The sequence below is a fragment of the Aspergillus sclerotioniger genome, assembly GCF_003184525.1.
Source record: "Aspergillus sclerotioniger CBS 115572 chromosome Unknown BO94scaffold_30, whole genome shotgun sequence".
Lineage (NCBI taxonomy): Eukaryota > Fungi > Ascomycota > Eurotiomycetes > Eurotiales > Aspergillaceae > Aspergillus > Aspergillus sclerotioniger.
The window spans coordinates 396918-408636 of NW_020291020.1; the positions used below are offsets into that span (position 1 = coordinate 396918).

The 11719-nt window shown below is 56.0% G+C and overlaps 5 protein-coding genes across 5 annotated transcripts; 3 read left to right on the forward strand and 2 right to left on the reverse strand.

Moving 5' to 3' along the window:
- Positions 1-191: 191 nt before the first annotated feature.
- Positions 192-827, forward strand: BO94DRAFT_559736 (40S ribosomal protein eS17; the record flags this gene model as incomplete). The annotated part of the gene is made up of 4 exons (XM_025614094.1): positions 192-212; positions 284-409; positions 490-687; positions 753-827. 4 exons carry the CDS (start codon positions 192-194, stop codon positions 825-827), a joined length of 420 nt encoding a protein of 139 aa, XP_025463803.1.
- A 282-nt stretch (positions 828-1109) lies between these two features.
- Positions 1110-2359, reverse strand: BO94DRAFT_538772 (Rtr1/RPAP2 family protein phosphatase). Its single transcript, XM_025612558.1, has one exon. The coding sequence runs from the start codon at positions 2216-2218 to the stop codon at positions 1238-1240; it is 981 nt and encodes a 326-aa protein (XP_025463804.1). The 5' UTR covers positions 2219-2359; the 3' UTR covers positions 1110-1237.
- An 860-nt stretch (positions 2360-3219) lies between these two features.
- On the forward strand, positions 3220-6931 carry BO94DRAFT_559737 (SH3 domain protein; the record flags this gene model as incomplete). The annotated part of the gene is made up of 5 exons (XM_025614095.1): positions 3220-4930; positions 4988-5028; positions 5156-5400; positions 5457-5748; positions 5780-6931. The coding sequence occupies 5 exons, from the start codon at positions 3220-3222 to the stop codon at positions 6929-6931; spliced, it is 3441 nt and encodes a 1146-aa protein (XP_025463805.1).
- Positions 6932-7436: 505 nt separating this feature from the next.
- On the forward strand, positions 7437-9048 carry cwc25 (U2-type spliceosomal complex subunit CWC25). Its single transcript, XM_025614702.1, has 3 exons — positions 7437-7551; positions 7628-8119; positions 8157-9048. Exons 1-3 carry the CDS (start codon positions 7526-7528, stop codon positions 8863-8865), a joined length of 1227 nt encoding a protein of 408 aa, XP_025463806.1. The 5' UTR covers positions 7437-7525; the 3' UTR covers positions 8866-9048.
- Positions 9049-9131: 83 nt separating this feature from the next.
- BO94DRAFT_474805 (putative AP-2 adaptor complex subunit beta) lies at positions 9132-11484 on the reverse strand (the record flags this gene model as incomplete). The annotated part of the gene is made up of 5 exons (XM_025608529.1): positions 9132-10167; positions 10214-10642; positions 10689-11053; positions 11106-11181; positions 11237-11484. The coding sequence occupies 5 exons, from the start codon at positions 11482-11484 to the stop codon at positions 9132-9134; spliced, it is 2154 nt and encodes a 717-aa protein (XP_025463807.1).
- Between the last annotated feature and the right edge of the window lie 235 nt (positions 11485-11719).

An 11719-nucleotide genomic window follows, 5' to 3' on the forward strand; every position in this document is an offset into this window, starting at 1 on the left:
GTTGGCACCAACCACTGATACTATATCTTGGCATGTAGTCACGTGGTTCAATTAGGGCTTACAATCAGGGTGTATATAGGTCACGTGTGGCGCACACGGCTAAGCGAGGACGGGTAACTTGAAGATCGAGAGACATAAGGGTATCTTGGACGGTCTTTCGAACATCCATCCAGCCAGCAACAACCGCCAAAATGGGTCGCGTCCGCACCAAGGTGAGCAGAGAGCACGCCGCCGCAGCCGCCGACGGAAGGAAAATATTGGTTCTAATGATATCGCCGTACAGACAGTCAAGCGTTCCGCTAAGGTCATCATCGAGCGTTACTACCCCAAGTTGACGCTCGACTTCGAGACCAACAAGCGTATCTGCGATGAGATCGCTATCATTGCCTCCAAGCGTCTCCGCAACAAGGTTAGTTCCGAGCGCGATCTGCGCCATGGATGAAGAAAAAAAAAATAGTGGAACAGGAAACTAATGAGAACTCATTCTAGATCGCCGGTTACACTACCCACCTTATGAAGCGTATCCAGCGTGGTCCTGTCCGCGGTATCTCCTTCAAGCTTCAGGAGGAGGAGCGTGAGCGCAAGGATCAGTACGTTCCTGAGGTCTCTGCTCTGGATGTCTCCCAGACCGAGTCCGGCCAGCTCGACGTTGATGCCGACACCAAGGACCTCCTCAAGAGCCTTGGCGTAAGTTCCTCCCATATCTCATGAAGACTGTTGGGAGTTGTATGGCTAACATATTCGCGCTATAGTTCGACAACCTGAAGGTCAACCTCGTCCAGGTCTCTCAGCAGCAGGCCCAGGAGCGCCCCCGCCGCTACCGGTAAATCATTTCGCCGTTGAACGGAAAATGAAAAGTTTCGATTGTCTTCGGTCGCTCCATGGCGTATCCATGCTTGTTCTGGCTGGCTCACCAGCTATCGGTTTAGCTTAGAGAGGCAGTTTCCGGATGAGAAATGAACACGAATTCCGTCGAACAAGGTGTCGCTGATTCCCCATCAGGGGATGATGCTTGATTGCCAATTTTCTTCCATTGTCCGGTCTTCCGGCTGGATGACGTAGAAGAGTCTACGGGGACGGCTGTCTTGCGATGACGCCCGTTTACGGAGATTCTTTCGTAGAATATCAACCTTATGTCGATCTAAATTTATCTGATGCTATCTTATCACCCGGGTATCAACCTTTAAACGCCCCATATATACCAAGTTGCGTCATTTCTGCCATATGCGAGAGCATATCAGTTCTCCTGAGGTACGTACCCTTCGATGGAGCCACCCTTCTCGTCTCCGGGACGCATCTGCGGCGCCATAACTGGACCGTGAGCATTATTATTCTCCTGGACCTGGATATTCACTCTCCCGGTGTAAAGCGCGGGATGGGCATCTCCGCGTTCCATAGCTAGCTCACGTGAACGAGCATCGTCGTGAACAGAGAGCCTTGCAATGTCATCTGCCATATCAGTTGAGCGTTGGGGTTCGTCCACGTGCATGCTGTCTAGTTGACTGACAACCTCTCGGACAGACACCGGGTTTCTTGTTTTGCCCTTGCCTTCCTTGGCCCTGCCCTCTTCGAGCAAGACGAGATGTTTGCCGCGCGCATCGTCTGCTCGTCTTTCCCACACGGGCTCCTCGGCCAGCTGTACTCGTATATACATGGCTCTTTCGGCGCATTCGTTAGAGCACCACATCTCGATCTTTTCTTTCGGAACAATGTTCATCTCGCGTCCGCGACCGCCAGGCCCGCTGCCCTTGGCGCCCCAGGTAATGCGATAAGTGCCTCGGGCATCCTCCTTGCGGTGCTCACGAGGGCACAGACCGTAGCCACAAAGACCTTCGATGTTTCTCTCCAAAATTAAGTTGTCGTAGTCGGCGGGCTGGAAAGGAACCAAGGCAGATTTGAAAGTCCGAGCATCGTCGGGGGACGGAGAGGCAGGATCTGCTGAGGGAGAGGGTGGGAGGGTGACAAGTTCCAGAATGCGGTCCAGGATCAGACCTTCCGTGTCTTTCTGGGCCTGAATCTGGTGCGCATGATGTAAAGCGATCGCTAGATGGCGGGGGTCGGCATCTGGACGGTTTGGAAACGAACCATGTTGCTGGGACGCTTGAGAAATGATGGGTGGCGCTCGTCGATTTGCGGCGGGATTGGAGGGGCCTGCTGCAGTGGACGCCGCGTGAATCGAGGGCAAAGAGGTCTTCAGGACTGGGCGTCCTGATGACATTTTCAGGAAAGGCACAGGCAAGAACAGGTCCGGGGGTGGGAAGATGGTGTGCGTCACAGGTGGAGGTGAGAGATTGTCTTATATGTATGTAGTTGGTAGAAGAATGGATTGGACCAAGTTCGAAGTTTGGTCGGGGCGGCAGGAGGCAAACCCCGGATTCAACAGGCAGGCAGGCAGCTACGGAAAATCTATAGTTCACGCAGTGAACAAGGACAGTGGCACTGTGGCAGGGCTGCACCACGCATGCCCCCGTTACAGGAACCACCCGATACACACATACTACATACTACCAATATCTATCAGGAATTGCACGGCCCCCAGGCGGCTTACATTGAGCATGAAGAATGAACCAGTTGGCCTGGCGGTATCTAGTGGGTGGCAGGATGGTCCTTCTGACAATCTTATTAGCCGCCGATCGCCCCGGGGTGGAGCAAGTGTCCCGCCAGACGGTGACGCCCGTCCAAAGGAGGGCCACTGCTGGGCTGGTGTGAAGTGTGAACTGGTACGCTGTTCCTTACTCCCTCCGTCCTCTTCCCTTCTCTCTCTTCCTCCCTCTCGCCAGTTCCCCTCCCATCATCCATTACCTACTTACTTCCACTTTGTCCTTTGTCTTCCCTTCTCTTGTCTTCCCTCCTAATTCCCGTTTATCGCGGATATTGTTGTCTCCCCTGATTGCAGTAAGTTTGGACATTCCATTTACCTCCCCTCCTCCTCCCCCCCCCTTGCGGTGTTTCCGATCTCCGGAGGGACTATGCTCTGACTACGTCAGTCCACCAGGCTGACATATTACTATTGTTATTTTTCCTGTCTCCGAAGCATACCTCCTTAGCCTTGCCGCTGTCAAAGCATATCTGCATTCTGCTGCACATGTCTCTGCATTAGATAGTGTCCAGTCTAGTGCTCCACCACCTGCAATTATTGTTCTGCCGTGTCATTTTTGTTCCGCCAGCCTCGCTCTCGCCCCGTCCCCCACGTCCTCCGTGACAGGCCCGGCTTGCCAGATGTCCAGTCCGCCATTTACGGTCAAAGCGGTCTTCGAATACGCTTCGAGCCACGATGACGACCTCAACTTTGCGATCGGACAAATCATAACCGTTACGGCAGAGGAAGATGCGGAATGGTACTTCGGTGAGTATACCGACGACTCGGGGCACAAGCAAGAGGGTATTTTCCCCAAGAACTTCGTGGAGAGATATGAACCCCCGGCTCCTCCGCGACCGACACGCCCGAGCAGACCGAAGAAGGAAGCCGATGTGGCCCCGCCCCCGGAGCCCGCTGTCGCTGTCGCTGTCGAGCCCCCTGCAACTGAGCCCCCCCGCGCACCAGAGCCGGAAGTAGAGGAGACACCTGCACCTGTGCCCCAGCCTCCTCAATCACCGCCTCCTGCTCTAGCGTCACCTATCCGCGAGTTTCCATCCCCCCCGAAGCCGGTTCCTGCCCCGGTTCCTCAAGCCCCTCCGAGTCAAATCAGTGAACCAGCTCCGAAGACATCGACCAAGCCCCCACCTCCCGCTGTCGCTGAGAAGCCAACTGGTTCATCATTCAGGGATCGCATTGCAGCCTTCAACAAGCCCGCTGCACCGCCAATTGCACCCTTCAAACCCGGTGGTCTGAGCTCTCAGAATTCTTCCTTCGTCAAAAAGCCGTTCGTTGCGGCACCTCCGAGTAGAGATGCCTACGTTCCCCCGCCCCGGGATCCTCCCCGCAAGATCTACAGACGGGATGAGGATCCAGAAGTCCAAGAGCGTGCTGCAAGAGAACCCCCCGTTTCCGAAACCCGGCCACTGTCGAGTGGAGGAGCCGAAGAAGGAGCGGAGGATCAGCCCAAGCCAACCAGCTTGAAGGAGCGGATTGCCCTGCTACAGAAGCAGCAGATGGAACAAGCTGCTCGTCACGCCGAAGCTGCCCAGAAAAAGGAGAAAGCCAAACGCCCCCCAAAGAAGCGCCTCGAGTCTCATGAAGAAGCTATGCCCGCGGAGGACATGGCGACTGAGGAACCTGCATCCACGGAGTCTGCAAGAGACCATAGTGTTGATACCTTGAAGGCGGGTCCCCCTCCGGCTCCCCAGGCACCCATGTCTCCCCCACCTGTACAGGAGTTGGTCAGCGATGCCAATGATGCCGATGACTCGGCCGCTGCTGATACGGAAGATGCGGAAGAGACATCTACCAGCAAGGAGGACTATGACGAGCGTGCCCGCACAGAGGTTCAGCACGAAGCTCAAGCTGAATCCCAACAGGTGGAGGAGCAAGTTGAAGAACATGAGGCTCCTGGTGACGAAGAGGAACAGGAGGAGGAAATGGAGGAAGAGGAAGAGATAGACCCCGAGGTCAAGCGCAAAATGGAACTTCGGGAAAGAATGGCCAAGATGAGCGGCGGAATGGGTATGATGGGCTTCTTTGGAGCTCCGGGTGGTATGCCTGTGCCGGGCGCAGCTCCTCGCAAGCCGAAGGCACCCGTGGAAGCGGAGAGGCCATCAGGAGAGTACGAAAGAGCAGGCCCAACTGCTGCGCCTCCAGTTCCCGTCATGGCTCTACCGGGGATGAATGTAGCCAAGCCTACTGTCACCCCAAGCGTTGAGAAGGAGGAGGAAGAGACCTTGCCCAGTCCTGTGACCGAGCAGCATCCTCCGCATGAGATCCCTGATGTTGAGGATGTTGTAGAGGAGCCTCCTCGACGCATGTCGACCGATAGGCCACCTGCGCCCTTAGGTATGGAATAAGCCAGTGATCGACAATATTACCTGCGTTCTAACACTACACCTCCAGAGCGCGCGGCTCCTCCGCCTCCACCACTCCAAACACGACCGGTTCCACCCCCTCCCCCTCACGACGCGCCTTTGTCTCCTCCGCCTGTTCCAGGACGTAAGTTCGCCGACCTTTGACCTGAACTGCGCACGCTGATGTATAACAGATCAATTTGTCCCTCCTACCAAGAGTGTCGGACCCGCTGATCCGGGCGAGGAATCGGATGATGAACTCTCCATACATGCTAAGAATCTCTCTTTGAATGCTGGGGCGGCCGACCAACCTACAAGCCAACCTGTTTCGGCACCTCCGATTCCCGATCACCTCGATTCTCGCCGCTCATCGACATACGAGATTACGTCCCCGAGATCACCGACTCTCCCCGCAGACAAGAGACTCAGCCGCGCTCCTCCGCCCATTCCAGGGAATCCCCAGTGCCCACTCAGACTCGACAGGCCCCCCCGCCACCTCCCGCTAATATTCGCCGTAGGTCAACCGCTGACAGTCGGACCAGTGTGGCTTCACATCCCCGCCAAGCCGGTGAGGAGGTAGAAGGAGAGGTCACCGAGTATGACGGCGACTACGACACGGACATCGCATCTGGCGCCAAGTTCAAGGATGCACTCAAGGCGCATGGGCGTGAGTCCAGCTTCGATGAAGGGACGACGACCGACGACCATTCTCTTCAATCTCCTTGGAGCCCGCCACAGGGCCGTCTTCCTCCACCCCCTCCCCAAATGCTCCCGGGCAGTCCCGCCCCGCCTCCAATTCAGCCCCCAGGAGTGCGGGCAGGGCCTCGGTGGAATCACCTAGGGCCCCCCTCCTCCGCCTCCTCATCGTGAGTTGTCCTACGGCGGAGATGAAGATGAATATGACCCGTACCGTTATTCCGCTCCACAGCATGGAATGCCTCCAAGAGCGCCTCCCCCTATGCCCGCTGGGCCACCGCAGCTACCGCCTGCCATCCCTGCCCAGGCTGCGGAAGAAGAATCAGATGACTTCTATGAAGCATCGCCGGTGCTATCGCAGCCCGAGGCATACACCTTCCCGCCGCCTGAGAGACGTGCCTCGATGGCGCCTCCGCCTCCCACGTTGCCTCCACCCACACCGCGAAGCAACCGTGCGTCGTTGGACATCCCGAGAGCGCAGCCTAGCATGCGGCGATCCATGGATGTCGCTCGCCCATCCATCGACCAAGGCTACATTGCCATGGATGTTGACTTGGCAGAGAACACACTCTGGTGGACACAGCATAACACTCCTCCACCAGTGTTCCAGAACCGCCGGGATGTCCTGCTTGAATTCGAGGAATCCAGTTCTTCCAAGCGAGGTGGCAAGAGTATGGTGACCAAGGATATCTACGTCCTATTCATCGATCACTCGCAGACGGTGATTACGGTGAGCTTTGATCCTCGGAATCCCACCGATGCCGCTTTCGAGCAACGTCACGAGGCTCCTCCCATTCAACCTCGCCAGGACCAACTGGAGAACGCCCATCTACAGATTGGCACTCGCATCGCGTCTGCCGTCAATGCCATCCAGAACACGACTGTAGCGGACGGCACTCCCTTTGGTCTCGTGCAGCACTTGCTCAGTCCCCTGTCCGATGCTCTCCTGCCGGTAGGCACGCGAGCCTATGGTGCCTTGGTCTACTCGAACCTGGCCAATGCATCGGTGCAGCAGAACGACGAGATCCGCGCGGGCGATATCGTCAGCTTCCGAAACGCGCGCTTCCAGGGGCATCGTGGCACGATGCACCAGAAGTACAGTGCGGAGGTTGGCAAGCCCGATCACGTGGGTGTTGTGGTTGACTGGGACGGCACGAAAAAGAAGATCCGTGCGTGGGAGCAGGGTCGCGAGAGCAAGAAGGTCAAGGTGGAAAGCTTCAAGCTGAATGACTTGCGCAGTGGCGAATGCAAGGTGTGGCGGGTGATGCCGCGGAGCTATGTGGGTTGGGAGAAATAGATACAGCGCATGAGCGATGGTTCGGTCTCCTGGGATGACAGGTGAAGTTCGGTGGAATGGCTTGCACGGTCATTCCTCAATCTTGGTACGCCCATGGGCACCGACGAGGCTCAGCCAGATGGTCGCGCTGAGACGAGTAAATGATTTGATTCTGGTATATCTAATTCGCTAGTACATGACGCAGGCGCTGTCTGCGGGGAGACACCGTTGTGTGATGTACTCCGATGTTACATTCTGTTGTATGTACCTATTGTTTACCATTGTGCTTAATCTGCTGCCGATGGCTGTTTGTTACTATTAGGCATGATGCGTGATTGCCAATTTATTGTGATATATATCTACTGCCTGCTTATACTCCATAGACTGACTGTCTCTACTCGTACTACTTCTGCTTCTGTGCTTGTCATACAATCTAAATTAAATATATCTGCCTAAGGCACCGAAGCGGCAAGTCCAGCGCGCGCGTGGCAACCCCCATTTCCTCATCGGGACCGTCCATCCATCCCCCATCTCACTCATTTAAACCACCACCTCCTCCTCCCCTCCCCATCCATCAAACCACCAACTCTACCAACTAAACAGCCCACCACCAAAATGGGCGGCGACCTCAACCTCAAAAAGTCCGTCCCCTCCCCCATCCCCATTCCCCCCAACCCACCCCAACTAACTACCACTAACCACCCCCACAACCAACAGATCATGGCACCCCTCCCTCCTCCGAAACCAAGAGCGCGTATGGGCAGAAGAAAAACGCGCTCTCGAAGAACGCAAACGCATCGACCAACTCCGTCGCGAACGCGACGAAGAGCGCCAAATCCAAGAACTCCAACGCTTGCATGAAGATTCAGGGAAACCGAAACAAATCCAGCGGGTGGATTGGATGTATCAGGAGCCGTCAGGACAGGGGGGCATGTACGGCGAGGAAATGGAGGGGTATTTGTTGGGGAAGAGACGGATTGATGGGATTTTGTTGAAGGGTGGGGAGACGGAGGGGTTGAAGAAGGGGGCTGAGGTGGGAGTTGCGATGCAGGCGCAAGATGGGGGGGTTGCGTCGGGGACAAATCCCAGGGATACGATGGCTAAGGTGTTGGCGGATCCGTTGTTGGAGATTAGGAAGAGGGAACAGGCGGCTGTGGAGGGGATGGTTAAAGAGGTGGTTAGGAGGGGGAGAGGGAGAGTAGGAGGGGGGTGCGGGTGGGAGGGATAGGGAGAGGGATGGGCATAGGGAGAGGAGGAGTCATAGGGATAGAGAGTCCAGGCGGTATCGGTCTAGGTCGCCTGAGGAGAGGAGGGAGAGGAATCATAGGGATAGAGATGGAAGGAGGAGTGACCGTGATCGTGATCGCAGGGACAGGGACAGGGACAGAGATGATGATAGGCGCAGAGACAGAGACGACAAAGACTACCGGTCCAGACATCGCGATCATCGCGAAGAACGCTATGACCGGTCTACTCGCCGGGGATCGCTACAGGACCGCTCGCCTGAGCGTCATCACTCTGACAGACGCCGGGACGATAGGAGAGACACTGATGGGTACAGAGATACTCGGGACAGAGATTCGCGGGACGACCGCAGAGACAGACCTCGCTATCAGGATAGAAGGGATTACCGGGGTCCCAGAGACTCGTACCAACGCGAAAGAGCCCCCAAGGTCAGCGCGGAAGAAGCAGAGCAGAAGCGCAAGGCACAGGAGGAAGAGCGTCAGCGCAAACTAGCAGAAATGCAGTCGAACGCGAGCGAGATGGAGGATTCTCGGCGACAGCGCATTGCCGAGGTCACGGCCATGGAGGAGAAGAAGCTCGAAGAGGATGAGAAACACCGCTCTGACAAGGGTCGGTTCGTGGGTGGTCTCCATCGACAGCTGCAGGAAGACAGTCTGGATGATCGCATCAAGCGCAGTCGTGGTGGGCTGGCTCGGCTGGATGAGGATTGAACTGATGGGATTCCCCTCCCCTGTGCTCTGGAAGCACTCCAGCTCGTATGGCATGATGGCAGTTCCTCTATCACGTTAACAAATTGATGTATCATATACCAGTTTCTTTTATTTTGAGCCTTGGCAATGCAATAATTACCTACAACTAATAGTAACAAGAATGAACACAGTAAAGGAAATATCACCCTGCCTGCGAATGATGGACCGCTTTAAAAAGAAATTAAGAAATGTAAATCTATGACAGAAACAAACAGAATGAAGACGTATTACAGCAACAACAACTCGCCTGTAGCCGCTCCACCCGCCAGCTGCGGCTGATACACCTGCTGCTGGTTCTGGTTGACGACATACTGCGTCTGCAAAGCGCCGCCGCCGCCAGACCCGTCTTCGCGACCGCCCAGGTCCAGCGCAGCCATCTGCTGGCTTCCGACGCTGTTGAAGTAGCTGTCGGCGGCGTTGACGGCCGCGTTCATGTCGCCGGGTGCAGCCGTGGGCGGGAATGCGCTGGCCGCCATGGCGGCGGTCGGGCTGTTGGACTGCGACGGGGCCGGGAATTGCCAGACCGCATTTCCGGGGTCCTCCTGGGGCTTCTGCAGGGCCGGGCTGTACTGTAACCGTCTGGTGCGCGCCGAGCGGAAGACCTGCTGGACGGGCTTCAGGTACACGGTGGCGAGGGTGCCGACGTTGAGGCACAGCTCCTCCAGGGTGCGGGAGTCGAGTTTCTCGCTTTCGGCGCTGATGGGGGGTTTTTCGCCCATCACGACCTGTTTGGCAGTTGCGGGATCCGTGGACAGCAGACGCCAGTACATGTAGCCTCTGTCGCGGAGGTCCGGGTCGTCGGTTTCCTCGGTGCACCATTTCAGGACTTGAGGAACCAGTTGTTGGCCTTTGGTTGGACGTTGGATGAAGAACTTGACGGTGGCTGTGAGAAGGGCCAGTTGAACTTCGACGGTCTCGTCGTGGAAGGTGGCCAGGTAGTCTTGGAGCAGTCCGTCGGAGTTTTCGATGCGGTCGGCGTACTGTCCAATGATCCAGATGATGGCGGCCTTGGCTTCGGGCTCGTCGAGCTCATCGATGTTCTGGATCACGTTGCCAATGATGTTCTCGTATTGGTTGGGGTACTTGCGGAAGATGTTACGGATGACAACCGTCGCCTCTTGTACAATGTAGGGGATCTTTGCGTTGACCAGGTCCAAGAGGGTATCAATGCACTGTTTTGCGGCGGACTCGATCTTGATGGCGAGCTTTCCGATGGCGCGCACAGCCTTGCGCACGAAGTGAACGTCGATTTCTGTCGCATACCTGGCCGCTGTCAGTGATAGTTCGATAATGAAATGCGGCGACGTACTCTCTCAGTTCTGCCAGGACCACGGAGATGTTCTCCTTGGTGGTCAGCATGAAGATCAATTCCAGCTTGGTCACTTTGACGTAGATTGGATCATTGTAGTTGCAGAAGAAACAGCGGATATCGTTTCGAAGAACCTCTGGCCTCTTCTGGAGAATAAGGATGGCGTTTCGGAGTGCCAGATACTGGACCTCCGGTGGCTTTGAGAGGAGGGTGACGAGTGGGGGAGATAGCTTCTTCGCAAGAGAGGTGACATGTCTTTCGTCGGCAATGTAATTCATGAGGTAGAGGATAACACGGATCGCGGTCAGGACAACCGCAGAGTTAGAATGCGACAGGCGAGGGGCTATGCGCTCGGCCAGAAGCAGGGCTTCTGCGGAATCTTGAGGGACATAGGACATCAAAGCCTCGAGGATATAGGACTGGCCCCATCTGTGGACGTCAGTGACTGGCATGAGACAGAGGTAGGGACCCATACTCAGAGCAGTCCGGCAAGATCGAAACTAGCTTCGAGGCGCTAGTGTAGTCGATAGTCAGCGAGATCGACTCGCTGCGCCCCCAGATGTCCACCAAGGACGCAAGAACGCTAGACACCACCGTCGGGTTCTCGTCCTTGAGCATGCTGTTCAGCCGATCGATCAAATCAGACGCCTCGACCATCTTCTTATCGTGCTCGTAGAGCTTCGCGACGCAGAAAGCGGCGGTCTTGCGAACATAAGGATCCATATCTCCCATCAGTCGCTTGACCGGCTGCACCGTCGCCTCGACAAACTCGCGGACATGGATATAGGAGATAGTCCGTAGCGCCAGGGCACGCACGAGGGGGTTGGTGTCATCCATATCCTAGGTCGACGGATTAGCTGATTGATCCTCCAAGTGCAGGAGTGCTGCTCACATCAATGAGGATCGGTAGCGCCTTGAGCGCTATTTCGGGTTTCAAACGCGAGTAGTTGACCAAGAACAGAAAGCACCTACAGACGACGCATCAGCCACCAAGCAACGAGATGAGATGTCTCTCAGACGTACATTTTCTTGATCTCCAAGCTGGGCAGATTCATACAGCCGATCACATCCGGAAACAAAGCGACCATATCATTATTGCTCATGGTCATGTTGGCGACGATTTTCTTGAGAGCGATCTTCTTGGCCGAGTGGTTCTTGTCTTTCTTTCCACCGCTGTTCAACTCCTGTCGCAACTCGGCGACTTTGCCCTGTTTGGTACGAGAGAATGGTGAGCCATATTGCGCCGTATAGGGGACCACGCTGAGGAACATGGTGGTGCAAGAATGGAGGATTAGGGGATAAGCCCGGCGGGGTCGGGGAGACACAGTAACATGGCGACCAAACCCCCGCAGGTGGAAGACAAAGGCAGCGCTTGCTCAGGTGAACAAGGAATGAAAGGCATGAGGGGAAGCGGCGGGAAGATAAGCACACGCCAGAGGCATTGCTTGTCATGGAGGATGGGCCAATAGTGCCGCGATGGACATACCCTGGCGAACAACTTCGCAT